This window comes from Erythrolamprus reginae, unplaced genomic scaffold (assembly GCF_031021105.1).
Source record: "Erythrolamprus reginae isolate rEryReg1 unplaced genomic scaffold, rEryReg1.hap1 H_32, whole genome shotgun sequence".
Classification (NCBI taxonomy): domain Eukaryota; kingdom Metazoa; phylum Chordata; class Lepidosauria; order Squamata; family Dipsadidae; genus Erythrolamprus; species Erythrolamprus reginae.
In genome coordinates this window covers 118,382-139,954 of record NW_027248487.1, presented here as the reverse complement: position 1 = coordinate 139,954, position 21,573 = coordinate 118,382, and the positions used below count along the sequence as shown (strand labels likewise).

The window sequence follows — 21,573 nt, the reverse complement described above, 5'->3', positions numbered from 1 at the left end:
ACTTGAAAGTTCAAAAACAATGTTCTTTATCACAAAATTCAAAAGAAACAAAGCACCCTTTTTGTATTGCAAAGAGTACTCGTCCCAAAACAACCTTGTATGCTGTGCAATCCCCTTAATCAATCCTTAAGTACTTAGCTAGCAGCTGTGAAGAAACGTCACAGTCCTCCTTCTTCCACGAAGTGAGATACACACACTTTGCTCTGCTTTGGTTTCAAAGTCGTGAAAAATCAACCAACAAAGTCCAGAAACAGCAAGGCACGGTCCTGAAGAAACAACGATCAGATAATCTTCCACAATGGCCAAGCCAGCACGCTGCTATTTATATCAGCAGCTCTAATTGCTGGAGCCCCACCCAAACACAGGTGGCCTCTCTTATCTCCTGTAATATTTCTTCAATTGGTCTCTTCTAGGCATAATTCTGCACATTCGTGGGTCTAACACTTCCTCATCCGAATCAAACGAAGATAATGGAGATTGGCTTCCTGGGCTGTGTGCCAAGCCCCCCTCTTCCAAGTCTCCCCCACCTTCTTCTTCGTCCGAGGAAACTGCACTACCTGACTCTGTCAGCAATAAAACAGGACTATGACATGTTGATGTTTCCCCTGCATCCACCTCCACATTCATTGGGGCAGGAGCTGGACCAGAGCCAACCACAACAAATAACAATAATAATAATTTTTGCCTCACCCCAGCCCCTAGCTGTGCAGGCTTCCCAAACACTATGCACACCCCATTTTTCCAAAATATGAGTAAAAAATGGGGCAGTATAAAAACTGGGGCTGTGGATGCTCTGTGCACATGGAGAGGGGAGAGGGGGAGGATTGTGCGTGGAAGCACATTGGGGCATCACATTATGGGTGTGGGCACAAGATGCGCAGTATCACACATGTGAGCACCCTTTTGGCACCCAAGCAAAAAACGGATTCCCTATCACTGATATAGATGCTTAATATGATATAACACATCATGTTAAGTACAACAGTGTCCCCCAAAATTTTGAAATTCACATTTTTAGTAAAGAGAACAATTTGGAAGACCTGGAGTGCAAGCAGCTTTATTCCTGACTTTTAACCAGCAATGTGGCTGATGGAAGTAGGAATTAATAACAGCTGGAAAAGTGTAGGTTCTCCGTTTCTGTTCTACAAGTGTACATGGAGAAGTAGCATGAATGAAGAGGTTTCAATCACTATTTCACATGCTGTCTTTCTTTTCATTTCAGGGCAAAGTGTCTCCTTTACAGTTGCTGGTTGGATTCAGAAAGAATCTGTTCTGCCATGAAAGTCAGCTGGGTGACTGGGCCAGTCACTCTCTTTCAGCCTAACCTACCTCACAGGGTTGTTGTTGTGGGGAAAATAGGAAGAGGAAGGTGCATTAGATATGTTTGTTACTCTGAATTATTTGTAAAAATAATAAGGGGTACAATTTAAGTAAAGGAGCCATGATGCATATGAAAACTATCAAGAAAGAGTTGATAATTTTCTTATTCTATATTATTACTGGCATATTATGGAGACATTTATTAATTTCTCAGCAATATCATTGGAGAATTTTTTCTTTAATCAATACCTAATGTTAAACTATACAGCTCCCAGGCTGTATAAGTATTCTGCAGATACTTAATTGAAAAATTGTGCCTTTGCATTTCTGCTGTAATATTTTTCTGTTGTAGCAATCCAATTGGATGTTGAATATGTATATCATTTGTACAGGGTAATTCTTGCATTAGAGGTAATCATCGACTTACAACAGTTCAGCTAGTGACCATTCAAAGTTACAAGGGCACTGAAAAAAAATGAGGTGACCATTTTTCACACTTACAACTGTTGCAGTATCCCCGTCAGTAATGGGTTCCTACCGGTACGGTACGGTGCTCCGTATTGGTAGTAGCCCACTGATGACATCACTTCCTTGATTGTCTCGGGACCTCCATCTTTTTTTTTTCAAAAAAATAAAAGGAAAACTTGTATTCTTACTCTGTATAAGCTGCCTTTACTTTCCAATTTGATCTGTAGAGTGCCCTTGCATTGGTAATCATATTCAGGGCTAGTTCAGTATGTAAAAATAGAGAGTTTGATATAGTATGTAAGTTTTTAAACAGTGGTGGACAGAAAAGACTGCTCTATTTGTAGAATTTGTTCCATTTTGTTACAAACAATTCTCCAAAATTCCTAGCTTTATAATACTACCACCATATATGATAACATAATTTAATCTGATCATTACATTTCCAAACAATTTTTGGAAAATGAAAATGAGCTATCAGTTTTAATAATTGAGAACCAAAATGATATGCGATTTGATGAAACATACCAGTTTTCTTCAAGTATAATATTCTGTGTAATATTTTTCTTCCATTGAAATTCCTATTGTTGCATATCAATATAGAGTATTTGACTTTTTCCATTTCTGCATTGCATTTTATCACATGGCAATCTATAAATGACTCCCAGCAAATACTCTAAATTTTGTGTTATTGAGTTTTTAAATTCAGTCGTTTCCAAGATTTTGCTTTGGTTTGGAATCACTTTAGAACTATGCAGCTTATTTGAAAACATTCAAATTGGTTCAGTGGTTCTGGCCATTTTAAAGAACAAATCTCAAAGGATTTTTATTTTGTTTGAAGAATCAAAATTCCCACTTCTCCATGGGAATTCAGTTTGATGACAGTTTGATTTCTTTTATAAAGTACCTTCAAGTAGAAAGATAAATTACGCTGAAACAAAAACCAATTCAAAATTTATAGAGGCAAACCAGAAAGAATTTATAGAAAAAAATGAGAAGTTGATGTAAAATTTTATGTACAACTCTGAGCTAAATATGTTCCCCTCTGGTGATGTATAGGTTCCATAAGGCTAGAAGAGGACTAATTAGTTACTGTAAAACAAAACAATTGCAGTGCAATCATAATTTATGGTAAGTTAGAAACTAATTAATCCAAAATCAGTGGCCAAAGATGTTACTTTCCATAAGAATATTAAATTCTACCCTTTCCTAACCTGGTTCCTTGTGCAAGGATATTTAAGCATATGGTTGATATCCTCTCTATGTCTAGTGAAGGCTCATAAATTTTTGATAGTTTTCAGATTCAGAAAAAGCTACCAAGAATACAGGAGAATGTAAGGAATGAAATTCCAAACAGCAAAAATTTTCTCTTCCCTAAATAAATGCGCAGAGTAGCCTGGCCTGTATCTGCCCTAAGGAACAGAAACTAAAGATCCATTTTTCAAAAGAATTATAATTATACCACCTAAAAAGAAGGCCTTCAGAGATGTCCACAAAATCAAAACTGTTTTCCAGTCTGTTGAAAAATTATACAATATTAAAACCTCATCAAACAGTCATGAGAAATGGTAAAGGCAATGAATGTGTTTATGAGAGGACAGGCCCCTTACAAAACCTGTTACTATTGCCTAATAAAGCAAATTATAGACTAAATGGCAGGGTCCCTATTTAGTTAAGAGGAGAAATGGGCCAGTAAATTATGAAATTGAATTGGGAAACAAGAAAAAGAAAATATACTACAGTATGAAGTAATGGGCTGCCAAATTTTTTACTGCCACACTGTTGGTGTGGCTTTCTGGCCATATGACCAGGTTAGAGTGACTTTCTGGCCATGTGACCAGGTGGGAGTGGCTTGACAATCATGTGATTGGGGTGCCTTAAAGCTCATGTGACTGGGTGGGAGTGGCTTACTGACCAAGATAAGTTTTCAAATAGGTGCTTGGACTCTTTTTCAGTTGATTAAGTCATATTATTTTAATAGCCACAAAAAGGACAAATAATAGACAGCAATATTTGTTTTGTTTTATTTTTTAATTTCTTTTTATTGTTTTCATAAATACATATATCACATTTTGTTTGTTCAGTTTACAGATCTTGTCCAACGTTTTTACCTGTTACAATCGTTCTTAATTATGTTAGGTCTTATAAGTAACTCTATCTTAATACTATGCAATAAAGAACAGAATAAAAGCATTCAAAAGGTATTTGTTGTTTACAATTTGTACTGCAATTTTGTATCGTATTATACAAGAAATTTCTTCTGATTCCATTCGTGCAAATTACACCACATGCTTTTAAATTTATTGATTCTATTTCGCTTAAGTAAGTTTGTCATCTCGTCCATTTCTGCACATGAGTACGGTATATCTTGTCTATTATTAAGTTTGTATTGGGAGTCTGTTCATTTCTCCATGTTTGCGCTATCGCAATTCTAGTAGCTGTGTTTATATGTGTCAATAAGAAAAGTGTTTGCTTAGAGTATGATCTTTTCCAAATTCCAAGAAGCATACCCTCGGGTGAATATTCTATTTCTTCCTTTGTAATTTCCTTGAGCCAATTGTGAATGGTTTCCCAGATTTTTTGAATTTTAGAGCAGGACCACCACATATGGGAAAAAGTGCCTTTTTCTTTTTTACATTTCCAGCATAAGTTTTGTAATGCTGGGTAAATCTTGGCTAATCTTGCCGGTGGTAAATACCATCTGTATAGGAGCTTATAATAATTTTCTTTATATGCTGAGGATAAAGTAATTTTAGCTATTACATTCCATGTTTTTTCCCATTCTGCTATATGAATTTCTCTTTGTATATTTTTCTCCCAGGCTACCATAGGGTTTTTAATCACCTCTTTTTCTTTGCCCTGTTCTAATAGAATCTGATATAATTTGGTTATCTGTTTATCCTCACATCCTGTTAAAATCTTGTCCAGAGTTTGAGTAGAAATTGCTATGCCTGGTGTTTGTTTGTCCTTATTGTATCTAGGTTTTATTTGTATATGTCCACCAGTCAATCTTATAATTTTGTGACTCCAATTCTTGTTTAGTTTTTAGGTCCCCATTTGGGTGTAAGATATCTTTGCAACTAATAGTCTTAGTTGGATCTATCAGGTTTGGATATGCTATAGCTTCCTTGACCTCTTAGTGGCTTTCGATACCATCGACTATGGTATCCTTCTGCGCCGTCTGGAGGGGTTGGGAGTGGGAAGCACCGTTTTACAGGGGTTCTCCTCCTACTTCTCCGGTCGATCACAGTTGGTGTTAGAGGGGGCTCTTAGGGTCTGGTTGGGTGCCAACAGGCTCAAGCTCAACCCTGACAAGCTGGAGTGCCTGTGGGTTTTGCCTCCCAAGGACAATTCCATCTGTCCGCCTATTACCCTGGGGGGGGAATCATTGACCTCCTTCAGAGAGCGTCCACAACTTGGGTGTCCTCCTCGATCCACAGCTGACTTTAGAACGCCATCTTTCAGCTGTGGTGAGGGGGGCGTTTGCCCAGGTTCGCCTGGTGCACCATCCGGCCCTATCTGGACAGGGAGTCCCTACTCACAGTCACTCATGCCCTTATCACCTCAAAGTTTGACTACTGCAACACTCTCTACATGGGGCTAACTCTTAAAAGTATTCGGAAACTTCAAATCATGCAGAATGCGGCTGCGTGAGCGGTCATGGTTCCCCAGATATACCCATGTTTCTCCAATACTCCGCAGACTGCATTGACTGCCAATTGGTTTCCGGACACAATTCAAAGTGTTGGTGATAACTACATGGCATCAGACCAGATTACTTATGGGACTGCCTTCTGCCGCATAAATCTCAGCAGCCGATTAGGTCCCACAGAGTTGGTCTTATCCAGGTCCCATCAACCAGACAATGTCGTCTGGCAGGACTTAAGGGAAGAGTCTTCTCTTTGGCAGCCCCGGCCCTCTGGAATCAGCTCCCTCCAGATATTCGCACTGCCTCCACCCTCCTCACCTTTCACAAGAGCTTTAAGACCCACCTATGTTGCCAGGCATGGGGTAGCTAGACCATGCCCCCCTTCTCTGACCATTAAATGTTATATGTGGATGTGACTGAGTTAATTGACTGCTTTTTTATGTAATGGGATCTTAGCATATAGTTTTAACTAATTAGATTTGTATACATATTGTTTTTTTGTACTGTATTCTGTGAGCCGCCCCCAGTCTTCAGAGAAGGGCGGCATACAAGTATAATAATAATAATAATAATAATAATAATAATAATAATAACAACAACAACAACAACAACAACAACAACAACAACAACAATTTTCCTTCAACATCTTTTAATGCAAATTGGTTGCTCTGGGGTGGAGCTCTATTTTCACTACCGCACGGCATTCCCCTCCATCCAGACAGTAGCCCAACCCTGGCTACATCCCCACTGGCCAATGCTAAACTAAAATAGCTATTAGCATCGTCCATCCAGTATAAAATAGCTTTCTCTTTTTTTTTAAGTGTTCATTTAAAGTTCATGCTCAGAATCATATTTCCTTTTGTTTCATCTTTATCACCTTTAAAAAAAAAATCAGCAGTCCAGCTAGTTTCTTTTTTTTCAGGCCAACTGAATAAACAAGTATTTATTTATTTATTTATTTATTTATTTATTTATTTATTTATTTATTTATTTATTTATTTATTACTTAGATTTGTATGCCGCCCCTCTCCGAAGACTCGGGGCGGCTCACAACATGTAGAAACAAATCATAAGTAAACAGACGAATTTAAAAATATTTAAATATTTAAAAAACCCCATATGCTAACAGACGCACACACAGACATACCATGCATAAATTAAACATGCCCAGGGGGAGATGTTTCAGTTCCCCCATGCCTGAAGGTAAAGGTGGGTTTTAAAGAGTTTACGGAAGGCAGGAAGAGTAGGGGCAGTCCTAATCTCCGGGGGGAGTTGGTTCCAGAGGGCCGGTGCCGCCACAGAGAAGGCTCTTCCCCTGGGGCCCACCAACCGACATTGTTTAGTTGACGAGACCCGGAGAAGGCCCACTCTGTGGGACCTAATCGGTCGCTGGAATTCGTGCGGCAGGAGGCGGTCTCGGAGATATTCTGGTCCAATGCCATGAAGGGCTTTAAAGGTCATAACCAACACTTTGAATTGTGACCGGAAACTGATCGGCAGCCAATGCAGACTGCGGAGTGATGATGAAACATGGGCATACCTAGGTAAGCCCATGACTGCTCTCGCAGCTGCATTTTGCACGATCTGAAGTTTCCGAATACTTTTCAAAGGTAGCCCCATGTAGAGAGCATTACAGTAGTCGAACCTCGAGGTGATGAGGGCATGAGTGACTGTGAGCAATGAGTCCCAGTCCAGATAGGGCCGCAACTGGTGCACCAGGCGAACCTGGGCAAACGCCCCCCTCGCCACAGCTGAGAGATGTTGTTCTAATGTGAGCTGTGGATCGAGGAGGACGCCCAAGTTGCGGACCCTCTCTGAGGGGGTCAATAATTCCCCCCCCCAGGGTAACGGATGGACAGATGGGATTGTCCTTGGGAGGCAAAACCCACAGCCACTCCGTCTTATCCGGGTTGAGTCTGTTGACACCCATCCAGGCCCCAACAGCCTCCAGGCACCGGCACATCACTTCCACCACTTCGTTGACTGGGCATGGGGTGGAGATGTAGAGCTGGGTATCATCGGCATATTGATGATACCTCACCCCATGTCCTTGGATGATCTCACCCAGCGGTTTCATGTAGATATTAAATAGCAGGGGAGAGAGGACCGACCCCTGAGGCACCCCACAAGGGAGAGACCTCGGAGCCGACCTCTGACCCCCCACTAACACCGACTGCGATCGGCCAGAGAGGTAGGAAGAGAACCACTGGAGAACAGTGCCTCCCACTCCCAACCCCTCCAGCCGGTGCAGAAGGATACCATGGTCGATGGTATCGAAAGCCGCTGAGAGGTCAAGGAGCACCAGGACAGAGGATAAACCACTGTCCCGGGCCCGCCAGAGATCATCCATCAACGTGACCAAAGCGGTTTCCGTGCTGTAACCGGGCCTGAAACCCGACTGCTGGGGACCTAGATAATCGGCTTCTTCCAAGGACTGCTGGAGCTGGAGTGCCACCACCTTCTCAACAACCTTCCCCATAAAGGGAAGGTTGGAGACTGGACGATAGTTATTAAGCACAGCTGGGTCCAGGGAGGGCTTCTTGAGGAGGGGGCATACAAGCGCTTCTTTATAGAGTGAAGGAAAAACTCCCCTCCCCAAGGAAGCGTTGGTAATCTCCTGGGCCCAGCTCTGTGTCACCTCCCTGCTGGCCGAAACCAACCAGGAGGTACACGGATCCAGTAAACAGGTGGCGGAACTCACAGCTCCAATGGCCTTGTCCACTTCATCAGGTGTCACCAGATCAAACTCTTCCCAGACAGGTGGACAAGTACGTGCCCCAGTCACCTCGACTGACTGGTTGTCAGTCGACTCTGTTTTACAATTGGAGTCGAGGTCGGCCCGAATCTGAGCGACTTTATCAGCGAAAAACGTGTTAAAATCCTTGGCACTACTCTGTAAGGGCTCCCCAACTCCCCCCTGATTAAGAAGGGAGCGGGTCACCCTAAACAGAGCGGACGGGCGGGATTCCGCTGATGCAATCAAGGCGGCATGGTACGCTCATCTTGCCGCCTTGAGCGCCACTTTGTAAGTCTTAATAAAAGCTCTTACAAGTGTTCGATCGGATTCAGACCTACTCTTCCTCCATCGCTTCTCTAGACGTCTCTTTTGGTGTTTCAACTCCCGGAGCTCCTCGTTGAACCATGGGGCTCTACGGGGTCTAGCGCCTCGGAGAGGTCGCAAAGGCGCAATCCGGTCAAGAGCCTCCGCAGCAGCCGTGTTCCAGGCCTCCGCGAGAGACTCCGCCGAACTGTGGACAAGTGCCTCTGGAATAACCCCAAGCGCCGTCTGAAAGCCCTCTGGGTCCATCAGGCGTCTGGGGCAGAACATCTTAATTGGTTCCGCCTCCCTGCGTGGAAGGATTGGAGCCAGGAAGTCAAGCCGTAGTAGAAAATGGTCTGACCATGACAAAGGCAATGCTTCTAAGCCCCTTAGTCTCAGACCATTTCTCAATTGCTCGGAAAGGAATACCATGTCAGGTGCGTGCCCTCCCTCGTGAGTCGGACCCTGTACTACTTGAATCAGGTCCATGGCTGTCATGGTGGCCATGAACTCCTGTGCCAACCCAGAGGTTTCGCCGAGTGACGGCAGGTTGAAGTCCCCCAGGACAATGAGTCCGGGGAACTCCACCGCCAACCCGGCTACCTCCTCGAGCAATGAGTCCACGCAGGCAAAGGCTCTCCCTGGCTATAATAGCCACTCCTCCCCCCCTTCCCTGGGGTCGAGGTTGATGCCATATCTGAAACCCGGCTGGGCAAATTTCAGAGAGAGGAACACCTCCCTCCGGGCCCAGCCAGGTTTCAGTAATACATGCCAGGTCGGCCTCCTCATCCAGGATCAGATCCCGGATGAGGAGAGCTTTATTTACCACCGACCTGGCGTTAAGCAGCAGCAACCTGAGCCCAGGGCCAGAGTTACACTCATCACCAGTACCCAAGATTGGGCTCACAGAGCCAGAACAAGGGACCGTTATTAAGCAACGGTCCCTCGTTCCCCTGGAATGGCTAGTTCTGTGGCCCCCGCCATATCTGCCTCTCCCCAGCAACACTGGAATATTCCGACCCTCTGCCACCCCAGAGATCGGTGTCCCTCCCTCTCCTGTTCTCAAATCAACCATTTTTTCACCAGCAGATGGCACCATCATTTAATCCCCCCAAACTCCTTAAAACTTATTATAAATCCAGAAAAAAGAAAAAAGTTTAAAACTTTAGGTCTTTTAAATCTTTAAATTATTTTTAAATTCAGCTTTTCAATCCACAAGCAATCCAATTTTCTTCCAGCATGGGTTTTAGTTATAGATTTTCTACTCATTCCTCGCAAATTAAACAGTTCCAGTATCTATTTAGCAGCTTCCTACAGCTTCTCTGTATGCTTTCACGATTAAACGATGTTAAAGAAAGTCTAAAAACAACACTAATTCAAAATACATGTCAAGATCTGGAGACTCTCTGGATTTGCATGCAAAATAAAGAAGGTTCTGTCATTAGAATTGGGGTGATCTATAGGCCTCCAGGGCAATCTGAGGAATATGACAACAAGATGGTGGATGAAATTACCCAAATGGCACTAAAGGGAGATATTGTGGTTATGGGTGATTTCAACATGCCTGATGTTGACTGGAATATCCCCAGTGCCCTTACATGCAAAAGTAAGAATATAGTAGAGGCCTTTACAGGAGCAGCTCTGGCACAGCTGGTTAAGACACCAACTAGAGGGGAGAATATTCTAGATTTAGTTTTTACGAATGGGAATTGGGTTTCAGAGGTCAAGGTGGGAGAAAATTTAGGTTGCAGTGACCATCTATGTTTGTGGTTTGATGTAAAAACTCATTGTGAGCAATCCTATAATGCAACCAAAGTATTGGATTTCAGAAAAACAAATTTTAATGCAATGGGGGAATATTTAGATAATGAATTAAAGGGGAGGGATAAATTGGCAGGAGTGAGCACCCAGTGGACTGTATTAAAAAAGGCCATCTTAAAAGCCACTGGACTGTATGTAAGACAAATAACTAAAGGTAAAAGGAAGAAGAAACCGCTATGGTTTAGCAATGATGTAAGGGCTATAGTCAATGAAAAAAAGGCTGCCTATAGGAGGTATAAAGAGTCTGGAAATATAGCTGACAGGGAGGTGTATAAAATGAGACAGAAGGAGGCAAAACAGATAATATATGCGGCTAAAGCCTCAAAAGAGGAAGAAATTGCCAAATCAGTAAAGAAGGGGGATAAAACCTTCTTCAGATACATTAGTGATAAGAAGAAGAAAAACTGCGGCATCATGAAGCTTAATACCGGGAATAATACATGTATTAATGGGAATAAGGAGATCGCTGACCATTTCAATAGCTACTTCTGTTCAGTTTTCTCAAAAGACACCTTACAAAATAATACTATGGAGGGATATAGCATTGCTTCAAGCTGTACGGATTCAGCTCCAGTGATCTTAGAAGCCGATGTCTTAGAAGAACTTGAACGATTAAAGATAAATAAGGCAATGGGTCCAGATGGCATCCACCCCAGAGTTCTTAAAGAACTCAGATCTGTCATTGCTACCCCCCTGACTGATTTGTTTAACCAATCCTTGTTAACAGGAGAAGTTCCTGAGGATTGGAGAATGGCCAGTGTTGTGCCTATTCACAAGAAGGGCAGTAGAGAAGAAGCTGGTAACTACAGGCCAGTTAGCTTGACATCAGTGGTAGTTAAAATGATGGAGACTCTACTCAAAAAGAGGATAAATCAGCACCTAAAAAACAATAACTTATTGGACCCAAATCAGCATGGCTTTACTGAAGGCAAATCATGTCAGACTAATCTCATTGATTTCTTTGACTATGTCACAAAGGTGTTGGATGAAGGTGGTGCCGTGGATATTGCCTACCTGGACTTCAGCAAAGCCTTTGATACGGTTCCACATAAAGAGCTGATAGATAAATTAGTGAAGATTGGACTTAATCCCTGGATAGTTCAATGGATTTGCAGCTGGCTGAAGTGTAGACATCAGAGAGTTATTGTTAACGGCGAGTATTCTGAGCAGAGTCAGGTTACAAGCGGTGTGCCACAAGGGTCTGTTCTGGGTCCTATTCTTTTTAATATGTTTGTGAGTGACATAGGGGAAGGTTTGGTAGGGAAGGTTTGCCTATTTGCCGATGACTCTAAAGTGTGCAATAGGGTTGATATTCCTGGAGGCGTCTGTAATATGGTAAATGATTTAGCTTTACTAGATAAATGGTCAAAGCAATGGAAACTGCAGTTTAATGTTTCCAAATGTAAAATAATGCATTTGGGGAAAAGGAATCCTCAATCTGAGTATTGTATTGGCAGTTCTGTGTTAGCAAATACTTCAAAAGAAAAGCATTTAGGGGTAGTGATTTCTGACAGTCTCAAAATGGGTGAGCAGTGCAGTCAGGCGGTAGGGAAAGCAAGTAGGATGCTTGGCTGCATAGCTAGAGGTATAACAAGCAGGAAGAGGGAGATTATGATCCCACTATATAGAATGCTGGTGAGACCACATTTGGAATACTGTGTTCAGTTCTGGAGACCTCACCTACAAAAAGATATTGACAAAATTGAACGGGTCCAAAGACGGGCTACAAGAATGGTGGAAGGCCTTAAGCATAAAACGTATCAGGAAAGACTTAATGAACTCAATCTGTATAGTCAGGAGGACAGAAGGAAAAGGGGGGACATGATCGAAACATTTAAATATATTAAAGGGTTAAACAAGGTCCAGGAGGGAAGTGTTTTTAAAAGGAAAGTGAACACAAGAACAAGGGGACACAATCTGAAGTTAGTTGGGGGAAAGATCAAAAGCAACATGAGAAAATATTATTTTACTGAAAGAGTAGTAGATCCTTGGAACAAACTTCCAGCAGACGTTGTAGATAAATCCACAGTAACTGAATTTAAACATGCCTGGGATAAACATATATCCATCCTAAGATAAAATACAGAAAATAGTATAAGGGCAGACTAGATGGACCAGGAGGTCTTTTTCTGCCGTCAGACTTCTATGTTTCTATGTTTCTATGTTTCTAAACACAAGGCACAGTTCTCTCTGGTTATTTTTAAATTCCTTTGGCAAAAATGCTCACCCAAATCATCAATTCTCTGTCTCTTCTTCCTCCAGCACAACACTTACATTTCCTTTTCTTCCCAGATGACTTCCATCTCTTCAGTTCAATCTTCCCATTACATAGTCATCATGGCTAAGAGCAGCTAGCTGCTTTCGTACTGCTGCTGGTGGAGGCTATCGGTCAGTCCTCCGTGGGGTATGCAGACCCCAAAACAGATACCTGACCGGGTCCCCTTTTTCACTCCATCTTCAGGGAGGTTCTGGGCTGATTCAAAACTGAATCAGCACAGTGGGGATTCGGCGTTCCCTGCATGAGTGCAAAGAACGCAGTGTCTCTACAGTGCTTGACCATGCCCCTCTCTAGTCAAAGTGAATTTGATGGCACTTAATCAGTCAAGCTGCCAATGTTTCCTTCTCTTATTCAGACTTCAAAGGGCAATAATAACCTGAGAATGTAAGAATTTTCATTTATAACTTTGGGAGCTAACTTTTATCCTCCTAGCTTGGCATTTTTCTTCTTCTTTTTAAATGTTTTATTTTTATTTTAATAATGAAAAACAAAACAAAACAGAAATAAACATGCAAACATAAACAAGCACAGGATCAATCAACTTAATATGTTACAATTCTGTTTTCAACGATTCTTTCTTTTTCTTAGACGTTAATTTGATTCTTTTTTCATTTACAGAAGTCCTCAGTTCAAGTCATAATTGCTGAAAGAAAATTCTTTACACTTTCACTTGAAATATCGTATTAAATTCCAGCTCTTCCTAACTATATTCTGAATGGAAAGAAAAATAGATCAAACAAACAAGCATGAAGAAACAATATTTATATGGAGTTCCAGCAGTGTGATTCATGTCTATTCGTTTTCCGTATCATGCAATATATTTTTCCATTCAACCTATAATGAAAAACAAAAAACTTATTTTAATCTATCAAAAGATAAGTTCTCAGTAAGTCACCAGAATAAAATGAATTACATTCCATCAAATCACCAGGACCAGAAGGATTGCACCCCAAGGTTCTGAAGGAACTGGCAGATGAGCTCTCAGAACCACTGAACTATATCTTTCAAAGATCCTGGAGCACCAGAGAACTGCCAGAGGACTGGAAAAGAGTGATGTAGTTCCCATCTTCAAAAAAGGGGGGAAAAAACCCAGATCCAGGAAACTACAGACCTATCAGCCTGACCCAGTGAAGCGCTACCAAAATTTTTATGATTGTGGATGTGGCTTAATTTGTGGATGTGGCTTGCCAGTCATGTGAGCAGGTGGGAATAGCTTGATGATCATATGACTTGACCAAGGATTTTCCAAGAACCTCAAAACAATACCCATATTAGTATGCTTAAAATAAGTAGGTCATTGAATTCACCCACATCCTATAGAATAGTAAAATGACAGAAACATCTCACTTAGAATTTTGAAAGCACATTTTGAGCACTGTCATAAAGGTGCCTTCATGATCAAAATGGCCACTCACAAAATAATCACTTACTCAAAGGCAACAATCTAAAGTGTTCCTTGCTTCTTTCACAGCCTAAGTGAATATGTTTAAGTTTAAGTTTATTGGATTTATATGCCGCCCCTCTCCGACAATATAAAAAAGACAATATATATCGAAATCCAAACAATTAAAATTCAAAGTTACAGCTAAAAAAACTAAAGCAATTAAAATACATATATAACCATTCAATCAACAAACACACTACACATTCATCGGCCAGGGGGGAGAATCTAATTACCCCAAGCTTGGCAGCGTAGGTGAGTCTTTAGACCAGTGGTCCCAAAACTATGGTCTGGGGGCCGCTTGCGGCCCACTGAGCCCATTTATCCAACCCGCAGGTGAATCTGTCAGCCTGGAGAAACCCCCGTGGGCTCTGAACCCCGCCCGGCTTCTCTGGCTGTGTCCAGGGACCATGCCAATGTCCCCTGTAAGGCGTGCTGCCACGCACACAAAAACAAACCCCCATGCAGTCTTTTCCAAGGCTGCACTGGGGAGCTGGGCATCGGAGTTGGGGCGGGGAGCGACAAGGAAACTGTGGGGAAGTCTTGCACCAGTGAAGGTTCGCACGTGCCTATGTGCGCGAGCTCCCCATTCCACTGCCAGCCTGCCATGCACCTAGGGGTGGGTGGGGAGGCTGAGCACTCCGCCACGAACTTCAAAGAGGCTCAGCGGCTCCCTCTCCTTCCCCACTGCCTGTGTCTATCACTGGCGCCTCCCGCCAAGGTGGGATTGCACCCAGAGGAGGTGGTGAGTCTCTGTGCCCACTCGCTGAGGCGCATCCGAAGCCGGAGTGACAGCGATGAGAACGTTCCCCTCGATCTCATCTCATCCGAGGTAAAGGAAGGCCTGCCGAAAGCTGAGCCGGGCACAACACACACACATACGTGCACACACCTGCCTCCTCCTCCTCCGCTCCCCAGTGTGGCCTTGGAAAGGACTACACGGGTGTTGTTTTTGTGTGCGTGGCAGCACGCCTTACAGGGGACATTGGCATGGTCCCCAGACCCAGCCAGAGAAGCCGGGCGGGGCTCAGAGCCCACGGGGGTTTCTCCAGGCCGACAGACTCACCTGCGGGCCGGATAAATGGGCTCAGCGGGCCGCATGCGGCCCCCAGGCCATAGTTTGGGGACCACTGGTCTAAAGACTCACCTACGCTGCCAAGCTTGGGGTAATTCGATTCTCCTCCCTGGCCGATGAATGTATAGTGTGTTTGTTGATTGAATGGTTATATATGTATTTTAATTGCTTTTTTAGTTTTTTTAGCTGTAACTTTGCATTTTAATTGTTTGGAATTTAAGATGGCCTTTTTTAATACAGTCCACTGGGTGCTCGCTCCTGCCATTTTATCCCTCCCCTTTAATTCATTATTTAAATATTCCCCCATTGCATTAAAATTTGTTTTTCTGAAATCTAATACTTTAGTTGCAGTATAGGATTGCTCACAATCAGTTTTTACATCAAACCACAAACATAGATGGTCACTGCAACCTAATTTTTCTCCTATCTTAACCTCTGAAACCCAATTCCCATTCGTAAAGACTAAATCTAGAATATTCTCCCCTCTAGTCGGTGTCTTAACCAGCTGTGCCAGAGCTGCTCCTGTAAAGGCCTCTACTATATTCTTACTTTTGCATGTAAGGGCACTGGGGATATTCCAGTCAACATCAGGCATGTTGAAATCACCCATAACCACAATATCTCCCTTTATTGCCATTTGGGTAATTTCATCCACCATCTTGTTGTCATATTGCCCTCAGATTGCCCTGGAGGCCTATAGATGACCCCAATTCTAATGACAGAACCTTCTTTATTTTGCATGCAAACCCAGAGAGTCTCCAGATCTTTACATGTATTTTGTATTAGCATTGTTTTTAGACTTTCCTTAACATAAATGGCTACTCCACCTCCCCTTCTCTTTATTCTATCCTTCCTATACAGTGTATATCCTGGTATGGATATTTCCCATTCATTAGAATCCTTAAACCATGTCTCAGTCTTACTCATCTTCGGTGGCGGGGGGCAGCCCCCAACGCAGCGGATGGGAGGAGGTGAAGCTCAGGGATGAGTCCCAGACCCAACGCCCCTGACAGAAACATGGAATTGGGCAGCGGAAGGGACCTGGCGGTAGGGGGAAGCCCCCAGCGTGGCAGCAGGGGAGGAGGCGAAGCCGGCTGCCGGAGAAGCGGCGCGTTTGAAAAGCATGCCGCTTCCCTGGGCGCAGGCCTTGACGTTAGCCCAAAGCCCCCTCTGCCACCACCTCCACTCTTCTGTCCCAGTGCAGGCCAAGCCCCCCACCTTGCCCCCCTCGCAACCTGCTCCCCTCCTTCCTAATGGTAGCAACAGCAGCAGCACCCATCCCCCCCCGCCACTACTTGCTGACGTCTTCGCTGCCTGGGCTCAGCAGCCAAAGGTGAGATTCAGGGAAAGGGTGGAAGTGCCTGATGGCACGGCCATCTTTTCCTGAACGGGCAGGGAATAGGGAAGTGGAATAGGGAGTGCACGGTTTTTCAAATGAAGAAAAACCTTGTCGCTCCCCGCCCCCATCTCTGACACCCGGGGGTATTTTTGTGTGCGCCCCCACACAAGCGTGCACCTTAGAGGGAACATTGCTCCCAACCCCTCCAGTCAGAGCAGAAGGATACCATGGTCAATGGTATCTAAAGCTGCTGAGAGGTCAAGGAGCACCAGGATAGAGGATAAACCCCTATCCTGGGTCTGCCAGAGATCATCCATCAGTGTGACCAAAGCAGTTTCCATGCTGTAGTTGGGCCTTAATCCTGACTGTTGAGGGCCTAGATAATTGACTTCATCCAAGGATCATTGGAGCTGGAGCAACAGTACCTTCTCAACAAGCTTCCCCATAAAGGGAAATTTGAGGCAGGACAATAGTTGTTAAATACTACTGGATCCAGGGAAGGCTTCTTGAGGATGGGGCGCACGAGTGCTTCCTTGTAGGGACCCAGAAAGGACCCCTCCCTGAATAAAGTGTTGGTAATCTGCTGGACCCAGCTTTGGGTCATCTCCCTGCTGGCCAAGACCAGCCAGGAGGGACATGGGTCCAATAAGCTGGTGGCGGAACTCACAGCTCCAATGGCCTTATCCACTTCATCAGGTGTTACCAGATCAAACTCCTCCCAAAGAGATGGACTAGGCCAAGCCCTTGTCATCTCAACTGACTCGTCAGTTGACACTGCCTTTCATTTTTTCTTTTTATAATATTTTTATTGGTTTTTTCAAAGTAACAAACACAACAAAACATATAACATAGGTCCTCAGCAGTCTGGATTCAGGCCCAGCTACAGCATGGAAACTGCTTTGGTCGCGTTGATGGATGATCTCTGGCGGGCCCAGGACAGGGGCTTGTCCTCTGTCCTGGTGCTCCTTGACCTCTCAGTGGCTTTCAATACTATCGACCATGGTATCCTTCTGCGCCGGCTGGAGGGGTTGGGAGTGGGAGGCACTGTTCTTCAGTGGTTCTCCTCCTACCTCTCCGGTCGGTTGCAGTCGGTGTTAGTGGAGGGTCAGAGGTCGACCCCGAGGTTTCTCCCTTGTGGGGTGCCTCAGGGGGTCGGTCCTCTCCCCCCTGCTATTTAATATCTACATGAAACCGCTGGGCGAGATCATCCAAGGGCATGGGGTGAGGTATCATCAATATGCCGATGATACCCAGTTGTACATCTCCACCCCATGTCCAGTCAACAAATCAGTGGAAGTGATGTGCCGGTGCCTGGAGGCTGTTGGGGCCTGGATGGGTGTCAACAAACTCAAACTCAACCCAGACAAGACGGAGTGGCTGTGGGTTTTGCCTCCCAAGGACAATTCTATCTGTCCGTCCATTACCCTGGGGGGGGGGAATTATTGACCCCCTCAGAGAGGGTCCGCAACTTGGGCGTCCTCCTCGATCCACAGCTCACATTAGAAAAACACCTTTCAGCTGTGGCGAGGGGGGCGTTTGCCCAGGTTCGCCTGGTGCACCAGTTGCGGCCCTATCTGGACTGGGACTCATTGCTCACAGTCACTCATGCCCTCATCACCTCGAGGCTCGACTACTGTAACGCTCTCTACATGGGGAACCTTTGAAAAGTGTTCGGAAACTTCAGATCGTGCAGAATGCAGCTGCGAGAGCAATCATGGGCTTTCCCAAATATGCCCATGTTACACCAACACTCCGCAGTCTGCATTGGCTGCCAATCAGTTTCCGGTCACAATTCAAAGTGTTGGTTATGATTTATAAAGCCCTTCATGGCATTGGACCAGAATATCTTCGGGACCGCCTCCTGCCGCACGAATCCCAGCGACCGGTTAGGTCCCACAGAGTTGGCCTTCTCCGGGTCCCGTCGACTAAACAATGTCGTCTGGCGGGACCCAGGGGAAGAGTCTTCTCTGTGGGGCTTCCGACCCTCTGGACCCAGCTCCCCCCTGAGATTTGGATTGCCCCCACCCTCCCTGCCTTTCGTAAACTCCTTAAGACCCACCTTTGCTGTCAGGCATGGGGGAACTAAAACACCTCCCCTTTGCCCATGGTGTTTTGTTGATTGATTGACTGTGTGCCTGTTTTTTTATATATACTGTTTTTATGAGATTATTAATTTTAAATTATAACTAGATGGGTGGGCATTGGATTTGGTATTATGTACTGTACTGTTTTTTATTATTGTTGTGAGCCCCAAGTTTGCGGAGAGGGGCGGCATATAAATCCAATAAACCTAAACCTAAACCATATAACACTTAATGGAGCTACAGTCGCTCCACTCAAAGTAGAAGTCTTCATATAAAAGTAAAAAGTTTATCTGTAAAATACATATTGTTATATAGAGTAAAAATTTCAATCTTAATATAAATCTAAATCTTATAAAGATATATGTGAAAAAGAAAAAGGTTTTATGAAAAAACAAAGAGAAAAAAGGGAAGAAAAAAAAGAGATGAAAGAAATTTATATTTGTACTAATAATTACCATCTTATACAATTCTAATACTAAATTCAAATATGCAAAATAATATAGCAACACACTTATCTCTTATTCCTTGTTTCCCACCAAATACAGTAATACCTCATGATACGAACTTAATTGGTGCAAGGAGGAGGTTCGTAAGACGAAAGGTTCATAAGACGAAACATTGTTTCCCATAGGAAACAAGGTAAAGTCAATTAATCCGTGCAACCAAAAAAACCCCCGCAAAAAAACGGCTTTCGGCGACTGATGGGAAGCCGCGCGGCTGTTTTAAAAGGTGACAGCTGGCCTGGGGGGCTTCCCAGCACCCCCCCGAACCCCGAACCCGGGTTCGGGGGGTTGCTGGGAAGCCCCCCAGGCTGGCTGCGACCTTTTAAAACAGCCGCGCGGCTTCCTAGCTGTCTCCTGAAGCCGAACGCCAAAGCCGAACTTCCGCGTTCGGCGACAGCTGGGAAGCCGCGCAGCTGTTTTAAAAGGTTACAGCCGGCCTGGGGGGCTTCCCAGCACCCCCCCGAACCCCGAACCCGGGTTCGGGGGGGGTGCTAGGAAGCCCCCCAGGCCGGCTGCGACCTTTTAAAACACCTGCGCAGCTTCCTAGCTGTCTCCCGAAGCCGAACGCAGAAGTTCGGCTTTGGCGTTCGGCTTCGGGAGACAGCTGGGATGCGGCGCGGTCGTTTTAAAAAGTCGCAGCTGGCCTGGGGGGCTTCCCAGCACCCCCTCGAACCCCGAACTTGTGCCGAACGTCAGGGTTTGGGGTTCGGGGGGGTGCTGGGAAGCCCCCCAGGCCGGCTGCGACCTTTTAAAACAGCTGCGCGGCTTCCTAGCTGTCTCCTGAAGCTGAACGCGGAAGTTCGGCTTTGGCGTTCGGCTTCGGGAGACAGCTGGGAAGCGGCGCGGTCGTTTTAAAAGGTCACAGCCGGCCTGGGGGGCTTCCCAGCCCCCCCCGAACCCTGAACTTGTGCCGAACGTCCGGGTTCGGGGTTCGGGGGGTGCTGGGAAGCCCCCCAGGCCGGTTGTGACCTTTTAAAACGACCGCGCCGCTTCCCAGCTGTCTCCCGAAGCCGAACGCGGAAGTTCGGCTTTGGTGTTCGGCTTCGGGAGACAGCTGGGAAGCGGCGTGGCTGTTTTAAAAGGTCACAGCCGGCCTGGGGGGCTTCCCAGCAACCTCCCGGACCGAACCCGGGGTTCAGAAAAATTTTGCCTCTTCTTACAAACGTTTTTCGAGTTACGAACCGGCGTTCGGGAGGCTTCTGGGAAGCCCCGCCGCCCGGCTGTCACCTTTTAAAACAGCCGCGCGGCTTCCCAGCAGTCTTCGAACGCCGGTTCGTATCTCGAAAAAAGTTCGTAAGAAGAGGCAAAAATTTTCTGAACCCCGGGTTTGTATCACGAGTTGTTCGTAAGACGAGGGGTTCGTATCTTGAGGTATCACTGTATATACTTTCTGCCAGATATCATAAAATTCTGATTCTTCTTGATTATTTAACCATCTCGTCATCATATCTAATTCGGCACAGTCTAAAATCTTCTTAAAAATATCTGTTTCTTTTGGAATCTCACTATCTTTCCATTTTTGTGCAAATACTAACCTAGCTGCTACTAATATATGAACTATTAAATAATATATATCTTTTTTGTATTTATAATTTGATATGCCCAATAAAAAAATTCTGGTGCTTTCTTAATATCTAATTGAGTTATTTCTTTCAGCCATTTTTCTATTATGTTCCAGTACTCTTTAGCTTTTGGGCACGTCCACCAACGATAATAGCTACCTATTTCTATTTTACATTTCCAACAATTTGGCGAATTAGTTTGGTACATTTTTGAAATTCTACTTGGTGGTAAGTGCCATCTATAAAACATCTTGATCTGGTTTTCTTTATTGGCAGTTGACTTTGTTATTTTCCAGTTATACGTCCAGACCTTTTCCCAGGTATTCAGATCTATCTCTCTATTTAAATTTCTACACCAGCTAATCATGTTATCCTTTAATATCCATTCTATATTTTTACTATTAATTAGAAATTTATATGTTTTCCCTATCAATTTTCTTTGATCTGTGGTTAGTAATTTACCTAATATATTATTATCCTTCCTAAGTATATATGTTGTTTTGTCTTTATGAAATCTCGACTTGATCTGTGTATATTGCCACCAGTCTATTGCCAGACCCGATTCCAACAGTTCCTGCTTTGTTTTCAAGTTCCATTGATTATCTACTAAATCTTTATATTTCCAGATCTTATCCTCTTGTAATAAATTTGGAAAAGTTATGGCTTCAATGGGAGATATCCATTCCGGCATAACTAAAAAGTGATCTTTTTTAACCTCATTCCAAACATCTATAAGTGCTTTCCTAATGATATGTCTTTTGAAGTAGGAATGTATTTTATACTTTTCATACCATATAAAGGTGTGCCATCCTAACATTAAATCATGTCCTTCTAAATTTAATAATCTTCTATTTTGTAAAGTGAGCCATTCTTTAGTCCAAGTCAAAGTTGCGGCTTGCTAATATAACTTCCAATTTGGATAGGCAAGGCCTCCTCGTTCTTTTATATCTTCTAAAGCACACTGTCTTATTCTAGGTTTTTTGTCTTGCCATATAA

At 44.0% G+C, this 21,573-nt stretch overlaps 1 protein-coding gene across 1 annotated transcript in view; it reads right to left on the bottom strand.

Moving 5' to 3' along the window:
• Positions 1-13,012: 13,012 nt before the first annotated feature.
• The window catches only part of LOC139155602 (uncharacterized), a 109,421-nt gene continuing 100,860 nt past the window's right edge, over positions 13,013-21,573 (bottom strand). Inside the window, exon 35 of the mRNA XM_070730801.1 lies at positions 13,013-13,407. Within this exon, the coding sequence (XP_070586902.1) occupies positions 13,335-13,407 (73 nt within the window). The 3' untranslated portion in view covers positions 13,013-13,334. The remainder of the gene's footprint in view (positions 13,408-21,573) is intronic.